This window comes from Maylandia zebra, linkage group LG12 (genome assembly GCF_041146795.1).
Source record: "Maylandia zebra isolate NMK-2024a linkage group LG12, Mzebra_GT3a, whole genome shotgun sequence".
NCBI classification, from domain to species: domain Eukaryota; kingdom Metazoa; phylum Chordata; class Actinopteri; order Cichliformes; family Cichlidae; genus Maylandia; species Maylandia zebra.
In genome coordinates, this window is record NC_135178.1 from 26,509,833 (window position 1) to 26,532,931 (window position 23,099).

A 23,099-nucleotide genomic window follows, 5' to 3' on the forward strand; every position below is an offset into this window, starting at 1 on the left:
CTGAGTAATTTTCTTAATCTGGGCCTGATTCCGTACATTTGCATAAAAATGTTCACTTTTGAGACTCCCCTAATAGAACATGGCTCTAATACGTAATTACTCTCCTCAATAGTGGCGGCTAATTACAAAGGTGTCAGACAAACAGGTAGCAGAGCTGAGGGGGGTCTTTGACACAGTGGCTGAGGTGCTAGTCCGCCACATGGGACAGAGCGGCTCAGTGGAAAGCACTAAATTCATTTAGGCTGGCTTCATTAAACCCTGCTCCTTGGGCCCTGCATCATGCTCTCCCCTTTGCTCTCCCTGCTCTCATTTATGTGGCAGAGGATGTGCTGTGGGTAAGAAGAAGGCGTTCACACAAATGAGTGTAAGGCAGAGGGAATGGGGGAATGCTGTGGGGAGTAAAAGAAGGGAAGTGAGGAAAGGAAGGAAAGAAGGGAAGGAGCGCAGCTACACACGGAAAGAATAGAGCAATATAACAGAAAGCGCTGGTGGCATGGATCGAGGGAATGAGGACATGTGCTCATTTGATGATAAAAAAAAAATAAGGCATAAAGGGATGGGCATACAAAAGAATCATTTTGAATATGGCTTTTGTTTTATTCATCTGACCCAGCCTTTCAGAAGCCGCAGAGAACAGAGGAAGGCAGAGAAAATTGCAGCTTTGGTCCTCAAACAGAGGCCAAATGCCAGGTCTCCAACATGGTGAAACAAGGACAGCAGAGCCCCGCGGTCTCTTTACCATTTAGATTATACTGGCTGCTTTCTGACCCCACAGTATGGATGACTATAATAAGCCACACCCCCTGCTGCGTACCACCTGTAAGCCAAACATCACCACAAAAACCTCAACTTGTGCAAAGAAATCCCAACTGCAAAAGCCTCCACAAACACAAACCACCTACTCTACTTGCCAAAAAAACGGAATTATACACAGTATGAACTTTCTATTTCTGCGTGAACTTTTTCAGACTCACTTCAGCACCACTACCTTTCATTTGCATCACCGTGCCCCTGTTCTAACCGAGTATGTCATCTCCTTCAGTGAGACCCCATAAAGTGCTGATGGCCACGCATTTCCACGGTGGAAGTGTTACCAACCGTTTTGTTTCCCAGCCAGCGGAGCACTTCATAAGAACATTTCTGTGCGATTACGTTACGTACTTGCGCGGCCGATGCACTGATTGTGAGTGACTCAAGTCACTTTTACATGACCCACACATCCAGCAGCTGAATGAACACACACAGCTCTCTGCGGAGGAGAAACAGAGATGCTGTCTGCTGCAGAGTCAGACAGTGAGCCCTAAGGCCAAAAGTGGTTAAGCACTCATTCACAGGGAGGCATCTACAAATATGCATACAGAAACTGCCACAATGGTCTGGGCACAGACCAAAGTTTCCATGCATATGCAAAAAAAAACCAGACAGGCATGTGGGGAGGCACTGTTTTGAAGATGGAATAACAATTCCACAGAAATAAATAAATAAGTGAGTTGGAGCAAGCGAGAAAAGTACTGTAAAAAAAATCCCATTCAAACAAACTGCCTGAAATTCATTCAGTGTGAAAAACCATAAGAAAACCCTGTTTCGATTTATCATTTTATGAGATTACATATTCCAAACATGAACTGATCCCACATATGAAAACAGAAATTTAACCTTCAGCATGGAAATAATATGGGAATTTCAAAAAACCCACATAAATCATAAGAACTAGGGAACTGGATAAAGGCATAAAAATTAGATCAACATTGCAAACAAGACAAAATAAGATCAGAGAGAAAATCAAATGAGCAAAGATCACTACAAGGCAACCATCTGTTGGAAGACGCTCAATCTACATACATTTTACATCAGCGCAAAATTAGGTATTGAATGAAATTGATATTTTGTGTTCTATTGTCCTTTCCTCTTATTTCCCAGACTGGTAAGAGGTTACATTAATCAAAAAAATGCCTCTGCTCGACAAAAGGGAGCCTATACGTTAACAAAAAATTTAATTACTGGTGAAAGGTACTGGTCAAAATGGAACCAAAAATGTTATTGTCATGGATCAGCAATTTGGTTAGCATGGATTTTAGCTGGATTTCTGTGTTGGGCTTGTGACTCATTTTGTGAGATAATAGCACTTCGAGGACTGTGTCTAATGTGGTTGAACAGCTGTGTGATGCAGGGTTTCCCCATGTAATGATTACATTTGGATGGAAGGTAAATTAAACGCTGCCAACATAAATTGCTGTTTAGAATTTAATGCAACACTATAACCCGGCACTCAAATGCGGTACTTAACATCTAATGAGCTTACAAAGCCCCAAGAATTTTTGGACCTTGAAAGATTGTCTTACATCATGGCTAAAATGTCAGAATTGCATGACTTAACTCATAAGTTAACAAAGTGTTTGATACTGATTTATTATGCATTTATTATGCTTGTCTAGTTTTGAGCGCTAGGTGACTGCACAGGTTGCCCGGTAGGTGGCAAACTGTCTCCAAACCATTGCAAACTTAGACTGATTGCAATCGCTCTAAGACAAATTGGCAGTGCTTTGCAAATAAATGACTGTCATTAGATTGCAATTAACCTGTGTGAGTCAACCTGTGACGTGCTTCTTTACAATTGGGGATTCGACTTAAATGGCTCTTAACTGGTTGTGTTCTGGTTATATTCGTATATAAAAGCAAAGCTGCGGGACACCTGTGTCACTTTGAAGTCAAACTGCCGTCCTGTAGCAACTATGTTACTATTTGTGGAGGAATAAATGTTTCAAATGAGTATTTAACGTGATTTTCTGTATATGTAGATGGCAATGGACTGGCCATTTTTGCTAATTTATTAAAGTTAATGACTATATTATCACAAACAGATAGTACGTAAGTACCAACTTGACCCGATTAAACCACAAACTGACAGCAGGCCGACTCATTTTGTTGCCATCTTAATCCGCCAAAACTGTTCTGACGAGAGCAACTGACCACAAGTGGTCGCAGACAAGGTCACCACCTTCCAAGCAAGCATTTCAAAGACTAACTAAACGGTTTAAGTTCGTGCCTCGGTCAGCAAACACTGTTTTCAATGTCTGACTGTAGCAACACTGAGCATGTTTTGTTGTGTTCTTAGTAGTTGAGAAACAGTGATGTGGTTCTCACTTTTCAGCAACATGTTACTCGCCACTGTGACCTGTGCAAAGTCCAATCAAGGTTACTTTATTTAAAAGCATGATAAAAGTCAAAGATTACTCAAGGACCCTAACATTCAGCAGCTGTCTAGTGGCGTATCGCCAATTAAATCTCATGGCATCCAGAAATAACTTCATTTCAATTGCACCAAAGAGCCTGGAGTAGCAGGAGGACCTGGCATCATCCGCTAGGAAGATCAGACGCAAGCGCTAGAATATATTTAACTAATTTTACAGTATATATTTTAGTCAGTCAAAGGTCTGACTTTTCAGAACGTATGCAGAGAGGTGCAGGAAGCTGTTAATCTCGGATCTGTGCCTGAATACAACAGCGGCTCTCATGCTGCTGTAGTCTATAAGCTCCAGCTGCTTGCCTTCATTGTGTCTCTGCGCCGCGCCACAAATGTTTCTCCATCTCCGATACTTATCAAGGCATTGGAGTTTGACACTGCCATTACTCAAAATTAATAACCACGGCAGCATGTTTATCATAGCGCACTTTCACACCCAACCTGCCAGAAATAATCGCCTCGGTATTTGTGCACATGACAGAAAGAGAGAGAGCGAGAGAGAAGGAAAAAGACAGAAGAAGAAACACAAAAAGACAACTGAAGGGGAGCTGAAGTGTGAAAAAGAGACAGAGCAAAGAGAGTAAGAATTTGAGATGAAAGGCATAAGTGAGAGAGAAATGAAAATATGCTACATGCGTACAAGTGCTTCTGCCGTGCCTAATCCCTCTGTCTCCATTACAGCTCGTTGGTTTTACCCGCACCTTTTCTTCCCATCATGTCTGACAACAGGGCAATACTAGCTCTCCTTGTGTATTCACTCTGCTAAGCAGGACTCTGATCTCCACTGACAGCCAATCTGCTTCAACATGGCAGGTCCAAGCAAATAAAAAAAAGGGCCTGGCTTTTTAATTTACAAATCATGCAAATACAGCGGAGAGTCTGCCCCTGAGTTCTAGACTGACGAAAAAAATGATAACAACAAAGGAAGGAAGGTTTTTTGTTTTACATGCGTAAAAATACAGACGCAGAATGAGAGAAGCGGCAAGGACACTGAAGGCCCTTCAGCACCTCTCCTCAAATCTGGAGAGACAGGTGGTGGAAAAACAAGACAAGGACAAATGTCTGTCAGTCGTTGGTTTGGGCTCTGCTGACATTTTCCTTGGCATTTAAGAAGCTTCCAAAGGTAGAGGAAACCTATGCACGATCCAGTTGATCCAGACACTTCAAATCGCCTCTTGTTTTAGGATTTTTAGAGCTTTTCCACAGCTTCCTGATTTCTTTATGGCCGATTTCAGTAACAGGTAAGATAAGTTGGAGTAAGATGAAATCAGGGGATTTCTTCCAAAACTTCTCAACAGCCTGTTCTCCATACATGAATCTATCCTTCCATTTTCTGCCACTCATCCAAATTAGGGTTGCTGTGTAGTCAATATACCTAACATACAAGTTAGCAAATAAATAAAATTGAAATCACTGTTATTGAGCAAAAAGAAAATCATGACTTACAAAACATTTTTAATTAAAAAAAAAGACCTTTTCTTCTACTTGCAACAGCTATGTGTATGTATATGTATGCCGAAAGAAGTATCATAAATCAAGACAAGTATTTAACCATCATTCCCACTTTCTAAAAATAGGGTTGAACAGTGCTCAACAGAAACAAACAGATAGTGGCCAAACACAACGCTCCACTATGACTTTATTTACAATTGTGGTATTTTATCATTATTTTTATTCTCAACTACCGCCTCTATAAGTGCAGGCTTGCCTCCTTTTGTTAATAAGTAACTTAAGCTGAATGTAAACATTATAGAGCACTGATCACAGACTGTATTTAAAACACGGAGATCACCATCAACACCATCACATTTCACACTGATTTCTGAACGCGTATTTTTATTATTATTATCATTGATAATATCAAAATCAAATCAAGAACAGATAAATACATCCTTTTTTACAATCCTTTTATGTACCAGACTGAAGAAATATTGGTTTTCTGGTTGATGTCGAGCATTTTAACATATTTGAACGCATCTTTAGGGATTTGGAAGCCATACTTTTGGAGTAAGCCTCAAGCAGCCACTGGAGAATTTCGCACTTACATGCAGGCTTCATTGTCCAGCCTACTAGGTTAAATCCCTGTTCTCGTTATATGCTACATCTTCAGGTAGATGTTTTTTCCATGTATTCCCACACTGGCCTTTTACAGCATCCTTAAATGAAACTTGGAGAACTTCAACTAGCACAGGCCCTCATTTCCTTCACTGTGACCAAGCAAAGCAGAGCAGCCAATTTCCATTTAACACATCATTGATCACACTGATGTATCATGTCATCATCTGGATTGGGGAGGGTTTAACTCATTTGTGATCACTGCCAGGTGGCTGCGACGAAGGCTATTTGAAATGGGGCTTCAGTGCAAACACCCCCAAACCCTAAAAAGTTTTAAAAGAGGCGTGTTTCTGGGAGAATGGGTTTCCAATTACTTCCTGCTTTACAGGCTCCTGAAAGTCAGAGAGGGCCCCCAGTCGTCTCTTATCTAGTTTGATTTCTGCGAAAGAGGGTAAAAAATAATGTAGAACAGCCAATTTGGGCCGTGATTTGTGATGCTCAGAAGTGACGGAGATGTGCTGAGAATGTTGGCCTCGAGTAACAAAGCGAAGAAGGAATGGATGAATATTGATTCCCCTGTTTAAATGAAGCTGGCAGAAAGACTGAGATGAATAAAGGGAAAGAAACGGAGGGAAAGAACGCCCAGGCTTTTGGGAAATGCCCAACTTCCAACAATACAGATCTCATAAAATAAATGACTCACTTACTCCACGCATCTGCTTTCAGCAAAGACTACAGGCCAGCTGACCAGAGCTTGCTCACATGCACACACAAAAGCAGACGGACACAGCCGGGGTTGCACATAAATCTGAATGTCAACACAGGCCTTGTGTCCAGTTAATGTTAGCTGAACACTGGATGACTCTACTTTTTTTTTGTTACCAGAACCACTGAAAACTCTGTACCACAAACGTCACTACAACACACTGCCACTCGCACACACACAGAAAGTCCTAAAGCGTGACATCATGTAGATCTTTTTTAATCTCATCTTTCATGTCATCATGCCTTAGCAGAAAAACTGCACTATGATAAAAGCCATATTTACAAACACAAAAACACTATACTATAAAAATCACGACAGCAGGAAAGAAAGATTTCAGATAAAAAAGAATCTCCGCACACAGACACAAACAACAACACACAGTGGTAACAAAAAAAATAAAAAAAATCACAAATTCACCACGCACCAAGCACCAGAGAATAAAGAAAAACCGTTTAACTTTGACACTGTTCTCAACTTGGATCTAAAAAGTGAGCGCTGCCATTTGCTCTGCCATTCGGCTTTGATCATGACTCGCTCCCCATTTTCAAACGCTGTGACATTTGAAAAACACAATCCCACTTTGTTCTCCTATCATCGCTGGAAGAGGATACAGAGAAATAATAGGACCAACACTGCCCACCTGCAGAACATCACATCCTCTCTCCCCAAGAAATGACAGTGACCAAAAAATAGGCGTCCCACTGTCGCAATCTGCCCATCGGACTGTGACGATGGGAAGTCTATATTTGGTCATCATATCTCGCCTTTGTACACGGGGAGGCAGTTTTTCCGCTATTATTGAGGACAATGGTGGGAGCAAGATGACACGGGGGTTTTTTCATATATTTTTTTTATATTTCTTAAGACAAAAAACAAGAAAAAGAGGAAACGAGGAGGAGAAGAAAAGGGGGGGGGAAAGACTGGAGTGTTTTACCTCCTACTGAGCTCCATCTCCCCAATGGCCTCTTGTTGGGGGCAAATTGAGCCTGGAAATAAGGGGTCATTTCCTCTGCCTGTTTACCTGTGCACAGCACACTGTCATCAGTTTGAACCACACACACAGGCACAAGCTGACCTAGCTGTACCCTCGGAGCACTTACGTCAGAGAGGGTTAAGACAGTTTGGTCTTCACTGTGACAACAAGTCAGAAACCTGTGTGTGGAAGTATGTATTGGCTTCTCCAACAGCAGTAACCCAGATGGCCTGATGACCTTGGGACTGGCAGTCTGTCTGCAGCTGTAAGATATCATAAAGCCACAGTCTAGTCTCTGATTTCCTGCCAGGCTTGTTTGCTGAGAGTGTGTGTCCATCTTGTCCATCTATCTACCTGCTATCTAATTCATACTCTAGTTACTGATTAAAGTTCTTATTGAGTCACAGCGCTAATTTTAGTCACAACACAGGAAATAAAATTTCTGTCACATTTGAATATTAAGGCATTGGTAATATATAAAAAAGGAAAATCTGTTGCTGAGCAGAAATTTAGGCATTTTTTTAAAAAAAAAATTCTTAATCAAAGCAAAGCAGCAAGATTCTTAATTCTGCCTGAAAATGGCTCACAACATTTTACTCACTTACTTACTTCTCTTCTAACACTCAGCTACATCACGAGATTCGTAAAGACTCATGCATAAAACAGCAAAGGGAATAAGAGGTGAGGAAGCAGAGCAGCGTCAAGGCAGCAAGCATGTAGGATTCCTACGCCACTAATGGCCCACCTCAGCCTGTCACTCCCCACCATCTCTGCTTCATTCATAAGTCAACAGCACACCTACTGTATGCTGCCACACACACATACAGAACAACCTAGTTTTATCCCCCACACAGACTGCCAAACACACGCACACACACACCATTTTAAATTCCAATATTCCCACAGGTGATTCAGACAAATCCGGTCAAGCACACACACACACACACACACACACACACACCATTTTAAATTCCAATATTCCCACAGGTGATTCAGACAAATCCAGTCAAGCACACACACACACACACACACACACACACACACACACACACACATATATCTTCAGTCCTTCAGCCTCTGGACCAATGCAGTAAATATCAATATGCAATCATTGCAGTTTTGAATCGCTTGAGGCTGAACCTCTGTGTGCACAAATGTGCGTTTGAAAAGGAAAAAAAGTTGGTAGCACAATGCGCTCCTATAAGGATCCCACCAAATTCCACGATTTTCAATCGATGAAGGTAGCTAAGTATTACCATAACTTTCCTACCACACGTCTGCTGTAAACTCAATAATTCAAGAGCGATTTCACACGTGCATATACACACACATGCGCACGCATGCTCGCCAGCCTCCATTGTTGCTACGCATCGTGGTGCATTCAATATTGTGCTCACACTCCTAAGACAGAGTGGGAGTACAGTCTGCAGAGAACCCTTGTAGATCAATAGATTAAAATAGAAACGTATGAATAAAACACAAGCTAATAAATAAAAAAGGAGATGGTTTACTCTTGTTGTCACATACAGTACAAGCCCTGTCTCACATTTGAGTGGGGAAAAAAAGAAATGGGGAAAGAAAAGGATGAGAGCAGGAAATAGCAAGAAATAAAAAAGGAAAAGTTTTTGTTGCTCTTTTAACTTGTTTTTAATTCGCAAGTCATTCATTTCCTATGTGTGCATAGTTGTACAAGTATGCACACATAACTGAATGAATGCACAAGAAAAAGGAAAAAGTGATCTCATAAAACTAATAAGTCAATAAAACCCTCCAAATTTACTGCTTATCAAATGCGTAATCGCAATTTTTCTTATGATTCCAGACATGACATTTACTTTCCTTTTATGACAAAAAGCCAAATCCCCATAAAAAGACCGCATTTTTTAAATCATTTTTTTAAGGCCCTAATAAGCCATTAGTCAAATAATTTAGTGGGAGGGGGCAGAGCAACTGAACCTTTTTTGTTGGACTTTTTATGTGAGTATTGGCACAAATTGGACGTTTGACACCACTTTTGGATAATAAATCCATTTTTGAACTCATTAACTGCAACAAAATTTCTGCTCCTATTTTTTCCCCACCCAAAGTTTGTGTTGCAAACTTGGCCGTCAGCATGCACCGAGATGGTCCATGCTGACTCAGAAAGCACATTAAAGACATACCTGTCGTTGATGCTCCAGTTCAGGCAAAGGTTGAGAGAGCTGAGGTTGCGACATTTCCTCACCACTTCCATCACCGTCTCGTTGTTGAGCTCCGAGATGTGTCGCAGATCCAGGACGCTCAAGTTACGCAGCTGCAAGAGGCAACACACAAACCGTTTTCAGGATTTGGAAAAATGATGCTGAACAAAGCAGACGGGGAGCTGATCAGAGCAGACAAAGAGCAAAATATTTCAATCCAACTTCCAAAAAGTCAGAAAGAAATTCCTAAAGAAAAGCATGTGCGATATGCAAGCTGTGCTAAATTACATACACGGTTTTGTTATATTCCAAAGAAATGAAGAAGTTGTATCTCTATATACTGAGTAAACTTGTATTTTGCCACGTAATCCAAAAAAAAAAGAAAAGGAAAAACTGGGAAAAAACACTCAGCAGGAACACAAAACAAAATCTAACCAGGCAGATAAATGCTATGAAATTGCTTGTGGTTACTGTTTACAATTCTGTGCCGTATGCCTGGTGTGAGGGGGTTTTGAGCCAATATGAGCATTCACTTTCCTTCTTCCTTTTATCTCTCCGACTTTCAATAATCCCACTTTCCGATCTGAATACCTTATAAGAGGGGGTTTAGATTAATCCTCCAAGCAAAATCTTTACTTCCTCACACCCTCTTACAAACCCAAATTGAAATACTATTCAACAAGCGTGCCTGCACGTTGAAATTACCAAAGGCTTTTCCAGGTGTACTTTCTCTCATACATACCCAAATGTGTTTAAGGCACAGGTGCACATGTACACACTCAAACTCATGCACACATCGGGGATGCAAGATAACAGAGGTATGATGTTCCAACCAGCCGCCAGGGAGGCGTAGAGGTAAATGTCACGGCCGAGGCTAAAGAGAAAACAAGCTTACACTTGCCGTTAAGATCAGTGAGCCCTATTGTCGGCTCCATAGGCATGACATATACCTACCAGCATGAAGTCACATGGGGGGAATGGATAACCACGGCTCGCTGCGTGAAGTAAGCACACATGTAAACGCTCTCCCCTTTCCCCACATACCGAGAATCAGACGTGCACACTGAGTGCAAACAAACACGCTAAGGATGCTGCGCAGCGCTGAAAGTAATAAAGGAGGCTTTCAAAACCTTTACTTCTGTCGAACCGCTCCGTTTCTCTGTTCTTCTGTAGCCTCTGGCTTTTCTGTCACTTCTCAGAGAAAATTGGATCCACACCTCTTGTGATAAAAAGATCTGCTTAGGCATGAAATAAACATGAAACGATTTTTTTTCCCCCCATCATATCCTCACCTATGAAAATATGCTTAGATATACAAATGAAATAAACATTAGACGGCTTGTGTGTGCAAAGGTAGGTCAAGAATGTGGCAGTAACCATCAGGGACAGCTGAACTGACATGATAAACAACAGTAAGTAATGAAAGGGGGAAAACCCCAAACTATGTGGTTTATCATAGATGTTCACAAAGACAGCACACAGAAACACACAAACCCACATTTACACAAAAACTGTCATGTGCCCCTGTGGCCGGCGTTGGATCGAAGTGCTAAATTATTCATTCAGGATGGCGCTGATCGGGGCGTGCGTGCCAGTGTGTGTTCGCGTGCGTATGTCCATCTGTCTTGTCTGTGTGTCTCTACTTGGTTTACTCATGTGGGAACACAAATCTGCTCAGCATACTTCGAACCTTGATGTAGGGCTAAGTGACCAACACCCCAAATATTCACCACAACAGACACACACTCACACAAAATCATTACCATCCACAGCAGACGCTTTTACTCACACACAGACAGCTATTTGCATTCAGTATGTATGACTAATAAGCTTGAAGTAAATTTTAAAAGCCCCAGCATCAAAAGCAGTATTTGTTCTCCAAATCTTCAAAACTGCTTATGTCTGCTAAATGTAATTTTTTTTACTACGACCAATAGAAACAGTTTCATTGATGTGGACAACCAATGAGAAATCAGGCCAACCAGTGTGAGTTTTGATTGGCTGAGTGTGTAGCTAGGTTGCAGAAATACTAAAAACTTAGCAGAAATCTTCCTGAGAAGGAAGAGACAGAGTCACGGTTGAGACTTTGTTTATCCAAGCGTGAGAATAAATTCCACACTTTAGCAGACATCTGCCAAAAGAAAAACATCCATTAAATAAAAAGTCTCACAAAAAAAAAAAACAAGGCTACAGTGCGAGTGTTTGCTTCTGCACTGCTGATAGATATAATCTGATTTAGACGTGAAAGGCTTTAATACTCCCAGCGTATTTAATAACTTCCTCTCATATTATAGCTTGTTTTACACCCAAGTATTTGTGTGAATCAAAAAAAAAGGGAGAACAAATAAATAAATGGAGAAAAAGGGCAAGGAGAAAGCATGCGAGTTATAGAGCGAGATGAGAAAGAAAACAAGTTTCAAACTCACACCGGGGCAAAAGAGACCGAAACAGAGAAAAACACACAGAGAGAAAACTAGTGAGAGACAGAGAGAGAGGCGCAGAGCAAGAGAATACAGAGCAGGGATTTGGTGAGTGTTTCGGCAGGTTTTTCTCCTCGTTGGCTGAGGTCTGTAACTAGGCAGAGTCTGACTCGTCTCCTCTGAGTTGGCAGCAACACCTGGATAATTATTCATGCCGTTCATAAAAAAAACAGGGAAAACCTACAAAATCCAGCTGCTCTGAGGCCAGCGTGTCGCTCCCGCCCCGCAAACACATGCATGGTGCAGGAATTTATGTGCACAGCAATTATAGGAATAATATATGAACCCATGTTTACATGGACAGAATTCAGTGGTGCAAAGCATCTAAGGAGAGTCATATGAAACACTGTAATAAACTACAATTTCGAAGAACTTATAGCTCACATTGAATAAATTTTACTTCCATCTAATTTACTTTAGACTCAACTGTTTTCATTTAAAGGTTCAGAGTGAGTTTTTACAAATGTATCAAAAACATTGTATTGGCATAGATTAGGGAGCCCAATTAAAAAATATATGAAACCATTAGAGCACTACAGTGTATTGTTGGCATGATACTTAAATAATACTGCTCCCATAACTGAATGCTATAACACGCTCCAATCATGTATAATGAACAGTTTTATTTTTGCCTATTTAAGAATTATTTTTGCAAACCTTTATGGACTTTTGCTTAAACAAATACAATATATTATATTATATTACAATACAATATTGTAATATCACTGTATTGTATCGCCCTTCTGCTATGAATCTCAGTTATTTCACTTACTGAGATTTCTTTTTCTATTTTATTGAGCCAGTTTAGGTGCTTTATTTTACTTTATTTTCTATAGACTGTTTTCTTTTGTCATTTCTGCCCTTATAATACAAGAATTTCCCATTTTTCTCTGTCTGTTAATCACTGTCTGAATACTTATTTCACCGATAAATAACTGCACGACAAACGTTACAATATAATTATTTATATCTACAGCAATATTAAAGATATAGTTATGAAAGAATTACTGTAATCATAAGTAGTTAAATACATATTGGAAACGACGAGATATTTTAAACTTCAATACCAATGAATATATTTTTCTAAAGTCGTAAAAATCAAACTTCAATTTCATTATTTCCTACAAAGCAGAAACAACACTGAAAACGTAAAATGTGACAAATCTGAAAATCACAACAAAGGATGTGAATCTCAATTTAATGAGATTCCGGCGCCAAATCAATTCATGTATTGCTCAAACTCATCCATCCAAAAAGAAAAAGAAAAGCAAAGACAAATGGCAAAAGCTGAAAGCTGTTCTGGTCTGAGACGAAGGTGCAGCAACATGTTTTTATAAAAAGAGGTTGTTTAATTCACTCCACATGACCAGTTGAGATCGCCACGCTACAAGCCGTTTGGCTTTTGCCTGCTCTAATTAGAAGCTTTTGTCCCAAAAAAAGAAAGAAAAGAAAATGAATAGCCTCAGTCTGAGGTCAAATACAAAATATCACGTTAAATGGGGGGGGGGGGGGTTCGTGCCAGACTACGGAGCTATAACTACCTGTGCCATTACTACATATATTTACACAAGGCTGACGATGCCAAGCAGGAAGTTGAGGCCTGGTAGACCCCGTACAGAGGATATGATGTCATGGTTTGAGTGCTGGCACAAAAACAGCATGAGTTCATGGCTGTAGTTGTCCATCAACCTCAGTATCCCAGTTGACATGAAGTGGGATGACATTTAAAAAGCACAGACAGAGTGAGCATTGTTTTAGTCATAAATACCGAACATGTTCGATTTGGAAAATATGAGCTGCTGCTGTTTCATTACTGTAGTAAATTTTTAACCACATCAAGATTTACTATGTGAATTTGGTCAGTTAAAACAGGTCTCAATGTACCAAAGAAAAAACAGCCCATGCTTGCAAGAACTGTTTTCTTTGTTTTTGTTTTTTTAAGTAAAACTATCAGCATTTAAATTCCAAGACCGCCAAACATGAATAGAGACGAGTCGAAATCGCCTAGACAAAGTTTAGCCAGTCACTTTCAAGTGTATTCAAAGTCCTGAGCAAGAAGTCAAAGTCACAAGGTGTTGCTGAGGTGTCTGCTCGGCTGTCCGCATGTGTTTGGGACTGTGCGAGACAGGCTGAAGCAGGGGCAAAAAGGTGGGACGAATGGCAGCGGTGTCACTAGGTGAATACGAGTGCGCACTCATGCATGCACGCGCCGTCTTTGTCGGCTTTTTTTCCTCCATATCGGAACATCCCAGACAGTTCAGTCAGACAGAAGAAAGCTGTGTCGAGACAATCCCTCTGCGGTAAGCCTAAATCATGGCCCAGCCCCCCCAATCTCCCAGACACACACTCTGAAAGACACACACACGCATTTAATAGCATACAGACCTGAGCAGACAGAATGATATGAATATTTGAAAAAGGACTGAGGCAACAAAAAAGAAAAATGGTACAGGCCATGGATCTGATATCACAAATACATTGTCTGCATCAGCCATGGACCAGTGAGCTGATCCCTGTGTGTGTGTGTGTGTGTGTGTGTGTGTGTGTGTGTGTGTGTGTGTGTGTGTGTGTGTGTGTGTGTGTGTGTGTGTGTGTGGTTAACTCTGCTCTTTATCTGTCGCGTGCCAATCTACTGTCTATCACTTCTTTTCCCTCTCCTACCCCCCTTTTCACTTTCTGTTTCTCCCTTTCAGTCACTAATCCTGCATGTGTTGGTCTTGATAACAAACTCAGTGGTGAGGAAAAAGCTCAAGGAGATAGAGACGGTTGGTTTTTCCTGCCAAATGGCCATATAGACACGCGCGCATGCACGCACGCACAAACCGAAGTGACAGCACTGGTTGGCAGTCACGGCACAGTGACACTAGTTAGGCCAATAATGAGACATGATATCCCTCCCTCCAGAGGTCAAAAACCTCTCTATCTCTGTCTGTCTCTGAGTTAAAAGTCTTACAGCCAAATGAATTATTCTTCAATTACTCTTGCAAGAGACGCACATCATCCTTAGGCTCTTCTCTCCTCATTATATTCATAAATCCCCCAATCTCCTCCATACAGCAGTCAAGAAAATTATTATTACAATTTTTCGACTCATTCTGCGACCCCCACAACCCTATTACCTTTTTTCCATCCAAATCCCCTCTGCTGCTTCTTTCCCCTTTATCCTCTCTACCACCCCTGAGACACAACACAGATGTGCGAGTACACAGTGACGCGCACATATGTACACATAAATGTGAACACAAACACACTTACTTCTTGGTTTGTGTTGGGGGTTATCAGTTTGACACAGGGCACTCTGATTATGTATTTTCTGTGCTCCAGTGAGGGGGGCGGGGGCGATAAGAGGCCGGCAGACACCACTTTTTTCGATGTGGGGTGAGAGCGGCGGAGTGGAGGGCTCCCAGGTGGCAGTGGGTGAAGACTTGTATCTTAACCTTTGTGATTTTTTTTTAATATTCTGCTTGTGGGAAACAACAGAAAAAATTTAATTAAAAGAAATCAATAATTTCTTAATTCTTTCTCCCACTCTTTCTTTTTTCATTCATTCATATGCTGTAAGCCAAATTTGAAGTCAAGATGTAGCGAGTGCAAACCACTCCACTGAGCCACCACGATGGATAGAACATATGATGCTGGTTATGAAATTAAATAGCTTCCCTGTCATAAACCAGACTGTTTTATTTGCTCATAAACACACAGAGAGAATGAGGTATTACCCACGGTCCAATTCTGTCAAATTTAGAGAGCATTCCTCAAAGGTCCTAACTTTTTCTCAGGAAGAACAACAAAAACCACTGGAGCAGCACGGCTGAATTAATCTACAAGGCCCCAAATTAAGACCAGAAACATCCAAGTTCTGCACATCAGAGGAAGACAACACATAGTTATTACAGTCTCCAAATATACCCCTTTTCATGTCTGACACATTCTTCAACAGTCTCTCCATTTGTTATGTGTTTGGCCTCATCTCCCTCTGCCTTGGGCAGGAACTTTCACACAAACACACACACACACAAAGGCATTTTGAGGCCCACGGTGTCTTAGGGCAGCGATAGGCTGATGTATGAGGAGGAGCATTGTGAGTAGGCATGACAAGCAAAGGGAAGCCATCAGTGGGACATCTAAGGCCCGGGGAATGAAGGCTCTCTGGCACCCAGAGCTGCTCTCAAACACTGGCTCTCTGATAGAGCCGACCTTGGACTTAATCACTACCAGAAGAAAAGAGCACCACTTGACAGGAAGATGGAGAGACAGAGGGAGGGAGGGTGTGTGTGTGTGTGTGTGTGTGTGTGTGTGTGTGTGTGTGTGTGTGTGTGTGTGTGTGTGTGTGTGTGTGTGTGTGTGTGTGTGTGTGTGTGTGTGTGAGAGCGAGAAAGACAAAAACACATACCGCATGAGTAAAAGACAAAGAGATACATACTGAGTGACAAAGACTAAAGCCAGATAGAGATTGGAGAGAGAAAGAGACATAAACAGGTAACGGCACTGTTTAAAGAGTTTTATAATGACTCTGCTGGTGCAGGTAACAGCAAAGTGCATCAGAGACTGCCAGAGAGGAAAAGAGACAGCACAGAAAACACAGCATGCATCCCCATCTCAGATACACGCAAATCTATCTTCTCAACGATACGCACAGACACACAATCGCATCTGCAGAGCGAACCTTCCACCCTTTTACACCTACAACCACAGACGCACACACTAAACCTATTGTGCTTCCACCTCTGCAGCTTCTCGCAGACTTCACTAAAGGGTGAACCCTCTGAAACCGAATTAGGAAAATGATTAATTCCAAGCAGATCTACACAGACGAACGCATATACATAAAGTTCTCAAATTAGCTGCCGAGAGGGAGAGCGCCGAATCGCTGAAAGCTTGGGGACACCCACAAAGCCTCCACCCCAAGATGTTTTGTATCCATTATACAGCCTTGGGATGTGACAAGCCTCATCAATAAAACTTTTATTAATGTCAAGAGCTTCGAGCCAACTTTGAGCTTTAATCTAAAAGCAGCCGTAAAGACATTTTTACAGTATATCCCTGGCACAGTAAAACACTAAGCCACATTAGACACACGTTTACTCTTAAAATCATCAGTTTTTGTTCTCACGTTTGAAACAGCATATAATGTTTAATTTACAGCCAGAAAGGAAAAGTGTTACTTGTTTTTCCATTAGAAAGCTCTACGCTCACAGCCAGCAGAGATCTTGATTTTGCCTTTTAGTTATTAACAAGATGATGATTTATCAAACAGCGCCTCGCTACAAATATCGAGTTGTGTTGCACATCAGCGCGGATCAGCACAGCTCCTGTGATACTGAAACACGGCAAAACCATCAGAGGAGCGTAAATGCTACAGCTTTACAGTTACTCTACAGACCATCTGCATCGAACTTATCGCCGCGGGTGGCCTATTTCTACCATCGGCTCACTTGATTTAGAAAATATGATTTCAATTGATTTTCTCATACATTAATTTCTGAAATGTCGGTATAAAAAGGCTATCAATCTGAAATGAGTGTGTCATAAGAGAGAAGTTAATAAAAGTAATGGATTTCTTTTCTTTCTTTCTTTTTCCTGCACATAGCTGAGTAGCAAGTGAGGAGGATAGGAAGATTATCAGCAAGAGGGAGAGAAAGAGAGAGCGATCGAGGGAGGAAGAAAGTGGGAGGGAGTGCGCAATAATCGAACAAGAGAGCAGCGCTACAGTCCTGGAATGGCATGCGGGTCCACGGAGTCATCAGAAATGCAACGATTCTAAAAGAGAGAATATGATTTTCAGTCGACAGTGGCTGGGACCGAGTGGGAATCAATGAGAGGAGGAATCAACTGCTAAATGAGATAATTACTGTCAGAGATTATAGAGGGATGGAGAGAGGAAGAGACAGCAAAACGGAGGCTACGAGAAAAGAAACAGAAAGAGATGAATCAAACCAAATGAATAAAATGTTATCTCTGAAACATTTCCAGCCTGCCATATTTCAGAATTTAAGATCATTCCAGCGCTTAAATAGCAACTCCCTTCGAGAAAAAGCGAGTTATTTTTGATTTAATTGTGAGCAACAAGAACGAGCGCCATTACATTTTGAATAAGGAATGAAGAAGCGCTCTCAATCAAATATAGTTACGGTATAGTTCGAATTTGAGCGCTTGGAATCATTTAGTAATAACATACTGACCAAGCTGTTTGGTTTTTTTACATTAACATCAAGCATAAATCCCAGAAAATTGATTCAGTGGGAGAAACATTTCCTCACTCCATCCGAGTCTTCTTCAGTCTCATATAGCTCAATTACAGCATAAAGTTTCTTATCAATTAAAGAGTGGGGTTTGGTTAAACTATTTTGCTGTTATTGTTACAATAATGCAACATATTCTTTATTTATATATTTTTTTGTGTGTGTACGTGGGTTACATCGCATAATGAGAGACGTGATGAGGCTGAAAGCGTTTTTTTGTACTTCGAAGACAAAAGTAAACAAAAGTTTTACCACAAAGTCCACTCCATAGCTTCTCCGGAGGTACTGTACGTTTACCAGTAGAGTTGCGAACCACTGCCAATAACACAACTACCAGACAATTTTAAGCCAAAAGTGTCTGTGAAATTTTAACATGTGCAGTTGATGTCGACTGGGCGACCACACGATCAAAACAAGCTACTATGAATCTGGTTTTTGTTTTTGTCCTTCCAGGACTTTTAGCCTCGCCTTGTGTGACAAATCTGCATCTTTCAAAAAAAATATATATAAACATTATCAGAATTATGAACTTGTTCACCTGAACTCCTAAAACTTCACCTTGGTTAATACTGTAATAAATAATAATGAGGTGTGCTAGACTGTGTGCGTGCGTGAGGGCGGAGGTGTATGTACGCGTCCACCTCCATGTATGCTAATGCTGTTATGACTGGCTGGCTTCATTACTGTCTGTCTACAACACCATGGCCAAGGTCAGCAGAGGCTGCAGAGATGATAGGGGGCCAAAAGCATGAGCACAAATTAATCTGCTGTTTAATCTAATAATGCAGCGTGGCATCGGGTGCCTCAGTCCTATTAACACAACTGTAATTGCATTTGAGGAGGAATGGGAGCACACAGGTCCACAGAGGTACGCGCGCACTCAAGTGTACACCGGAGTACATCGAACGCAAATGGAATTGTATTACACGAGCATGCGTGGACGTGGACATGACATGCACATCCGCACGTGGGTGCACAAACGTCCTATGTGGGTGTTAGGCTGGGGGAAAAGAAATAAATGAGAGGAAAAATAAGGTGCAGTGTTTTTCTGGTGAATTCAATTCAGGCAATCACCGTGTGTGGGTGCATGTGTGTCCATGTTTATATGGCATGGAACGCCTTTAAGCACGGAGCCCTGCTCATTAGCATGGTAATATCCAAACAGCAGGGTGTAGTCAGAACAGCAGTGTATTATTAGGATTCATCTCATTAGGCTTTCATGAGATTTAAAAGTTAACGAGAAATAACTTCAAAACTAAGTCTGAGATAAAATACACACCGGCATACAGAGTTTACTCTCCAAAAGTTAAACTTCCCCCCTGGTGACAATGCATGGCCTGTGGCAATGCACAGAGCTGACCTGTAGTAACAGGATTAGACAAAAATGTTGGTCACGCCAGAACTTGTGGTGACATTTACTGCTACAAGTAATTACTGTGAAAAAGAGAAATTAGTCTTCTTTAAAGTGGCTCAACGGGATGCACTTTTACTTTACTGTAAGTAAACACACTGATGGAGCTCAGAAGATTGGGCCTTCACTGAGGACTCAAGGTAAACTACAGCAATGCAAGTAAAGAATAGCTGTCATACTCACCGCAGTCAGATGGATGACTCCCTGAGAGGTCACGGGGCATCCCATGAAGCCGACAAACTGCAGCTCGGGACAATGTTCTGCTACTGCCCGCACAGACTGATCAGTGACCTGGAAAACAGAAGAGCAGAGAAGGATTCATTCAACATGTTTCATTCATTCAGACTTTGAGAGTCAACATGTTAAAATCAGAGTGAAAAACATCAGGATTCCCATTTTTCTGTCTTGTGCAGATTGCTGTTAAAGATGACCTTGCCAGCTTAATAAATAAATAACGAATAAAAAAATCTATTAAGAGTGCCTTTCAACAGTAGCGTGTACAGACTGGTGCTGTCAGATTTGAGCCAAAATGTCTGCTCTCTTATTCCAACAGGCTTTGTGTTGATCAACAGAAGAGAAAAGGAGAATCAGAGGGGAGAAAAGGAAAAAAGAAGTCAAAAGTGTGTGCCAAGCACTGTGGGCATCGACTTATGATGGATAGACCGTTCCCCATCATTCACCCAGCTGTCTACTAACCGCTCATAATGGATCTTAGATCAATAGGGAAGCAGAACATTTCCACCAGCTTCCACTGTAGTCATCAATATGGGCATTTATAGCACCTTCACCTCCTTCACTACACTCAACACCGCAACAATATGTGGAAGATTGTTTGTCCTCTCTGTCGGCTTCCTCGGCGCTTCCTCAAATTCTTCATCAATCACAAAGACAAAATAAGAGGAGAAAAAGGAGAGAGAACTGACAGCACTGATTAACTGAGAAAACAAAGCAAACAAACAACAAAGAACATTAGAGAGAAATAATCATGCTTTCTAGGCGTCTCTGTCAAAATCATCCATATTTACTTTTGAGATTCCCCAAAAGCAAGTCAGGAAAAGTAAATCGGAATATGGTCAAAAAGCCCATAAAATAGGAATGGATGCATCCAGACACCAACATTTCCTTATCAGATTCAGCGCACTGAGACTAAAATATATCTGATATGTTTCAAAGGAAATAAACAGCTCCATATTTTTATTCTAAATTACTAGAAGTCTGGAAGAAGCACTCATGCCTAAAAAACACTGAAAGGCAGGATAGTTTAAGAATACTCAAAGGGACACATAGAAGACTACTGCAAACTACTTCACTGCAGCATCATCAGTCAGTAAGATTTTTCCACAGTTTTCACTGTACTCCTGCACAGTACTGCATGTCCTCTATGGCCAAACCTCTTGTCAGTGTAGAACTGTGATCAGACATCTAATACTAGCAACCTATTCCCATAGTGTCACGTCTGAGGCTGATCAAACTACTTATTTGTAATTCTTTACTGATCATTCTATATACTTGTAGACTCCTCATTTCCTTGATGCTGTCCTACATTCAAACCCTTACACCGCTCTCTCTCTTTCTTCTTCCCTGCCCCGCTCCCCCTCACAAGGCTGCTTTAAAGGTTACTGAGTCGAGGTAGAGTAAGATGGAAAACTCAAGGGGGTAAAGAAATCACAAAAAGAAAGAACAAGGTGTCCATTTATCTTTCACCAAGTCAAGTTATCTGGGCAAAACACCTCGTATGAAGCTAAAAGCTTTGTCTTTCACCTTATCAGTATGGAGCTAAAGTGCCTTTAAAGTGTAAAATAGTTCCTAAAGAAGTGTGACTGAAAATGTAAGAATAGCTTTTAAGGTTATAATCCAGCAACTAAAAAGATGATCCAGGAGCAGACCTCTGAGCATCTAATTTTACCAGGTAAAAACAAAAGCTGGCGTTTGAAAATTACACTTTTTACCATATTTAACTGTGCTCTGTGGGTGGTAGTTGTCTCTACTTTCATTAGGTTTTAAATCAGGACTCAGAAATAGTTTGCGGAATAAACAGCAAACTTTTTTTAAAATGTAGTGCGCGTATCAAGCTGAAATTTGTCCTGTACTTTGAATCGAATACCTGCAAAGGTAATATTAACCATTTGAACTTTCTATTTTTGCACATAGCAAAACATTCTGAAAATGACAAATATTCTCACAGACCTGCTAGTGTGGCTGTAGATTACATTCTTATTGATCAACCCGCATGCAGAGTTATATCTATATTTAATGTTGCACGTCGACAGGAGGATTTTCTACACTACAGAACGCAAGGATATCAGAATCAGAATCTTCCTCTGTATTACTGCTATAATCCGCTATAAAGTCATATTGTGATATCAATGACACAAACTTGTGTCAACACCTGAGGCAAAAAACCCCAAAACAAAACCTAAAAACAATATATGTATATTGCCAACACAAATCCATAACGTTCAGCTCATTTTGACAACAGTTTGACGTGTGAAGAGCTCTAGTCCACATCCCTTTACGGAGGGAATTTCCTTTCACAAGGATCAACCACACACACCTTGGCTCATCTGACTACTCACATAATCAATAATGAGTCGACAAACGGAATTGCCTCCAAGAGAGCGAAACCACTAGGGGTTAAATCCCAGTTGTTTTAGACCTGAAAAAAACCTCTTGAATAAGACGTGAAACATCTTCACAATCCCAAAAAAAGAAGTCCCATTCCTGCCTTCGTTTCAAACGCCTAACACTTGTATGACTTGGGTAATTTAGAACCTACACAGTCACCTTCTTAAGAAGCCTTAAACATTACGCCCTGTTTAGAGTAAATAGATTGAATCATCAAAAAAGGAGTGCTAAGGAGGGCAGTATATGAGGTTCGGTGCAGCTTTTGAAGGAATTCCTTTTTCCAGTGTGATATTTAAATCCTACAAAACAGAACAAGTGTTCTTCCTGGACATTGCTGTATATACAAGCTGTAGTACTTTTTGAGCTTTGCACAGAGTGTGGTTTTTCAGCACAATCAATAACTGGATGCACCTTAAAAGTGCCTCAGGTTGAACCCACCACACTTTCCTTCCCCACTCAGTCAGGAAAGATTAAGTGAAGGTGAGTCAGCTATCCCACTTGGAGACACTGATGCATATGGATCCGGATCTGCAGGGCCAGGTAGAGATATGGAGAAGAGTAAACCAGAGTTGTCTTTTGAGTATGAAACTTAAAAAACTCCAGCTGGACCAGCCTAATCTGAGCAGCTGGTAGGAGAAGTGAGCTGGCCACAGCTCTCCCAACATGGCCTCTGCCAAAAAACCATCAAGGAAAACATTTTCAGGTTGACTACCAGCAAAATCAAAAAGCCGCACACCACCTCGATCCCTAAATCAGAACCTTCTGTAAGGGAGTCAAGGAGTCATAGCAGACGCCACCTCCAGACTGTCTTTCATACGGCTGTTTGTGTTGCAGGACTGTGTGGGTGCAGTCAAGTGTGTGCGCACGCGTATGGACGCACAAGAGAGCAGGTTACAAATCTAAAGTAATTCTCAGCAGGTGAGAAGGGAGACAGGGAAGGAAAAAAACTTAAATCCCACCAGAGCAGAACAGGCCAGGAGGCCATGTACCGTATCAGATTAAGCCCGTGTATGTGAGTGTGCGTGCATGTGTGCGTCCCTGTGTAAATGTGAGTAACACCATATGGGTTTATAACTAAGATTTGTCTCCAACCCACAAACACAAAAACCCATCCCAAATTTCT

At 41.1% G+C, this 23,099-nt stretch overlaps 1 protein-coding gene across 2 annotated transcripts in view; it reads right to left on the reverse strand.

Annotated features, from left to right (window-relative positions):
* Positions 1 to 23,099, reverse strand: part of fbxl17 (F-box and leucine-rich repeat protein 17) — a 233,582-nt gene that overhangs the window by 137,541 nt on the left and 72,942 nt on the right. For both annotated transcript variants that reach the window (XM_004547163.3, XM_076890956.1), the window contains exons 7-8: positions 19,535 to 19,642; positions 9,201 to 9,331 (exon numbers count right to left, since the gene is read on the reverse strand). In XM_004547163.3, the coding sequence (XP_004547220.1) occupies positions 9,201 to 9,331; positions 19,535 to 19,642 (239 nt within the window). The remainder of the gene's footprint in view (positions 1 to 9,200; positions 9,332 to 19,534; positions 19,643 to 23,099) is intronic.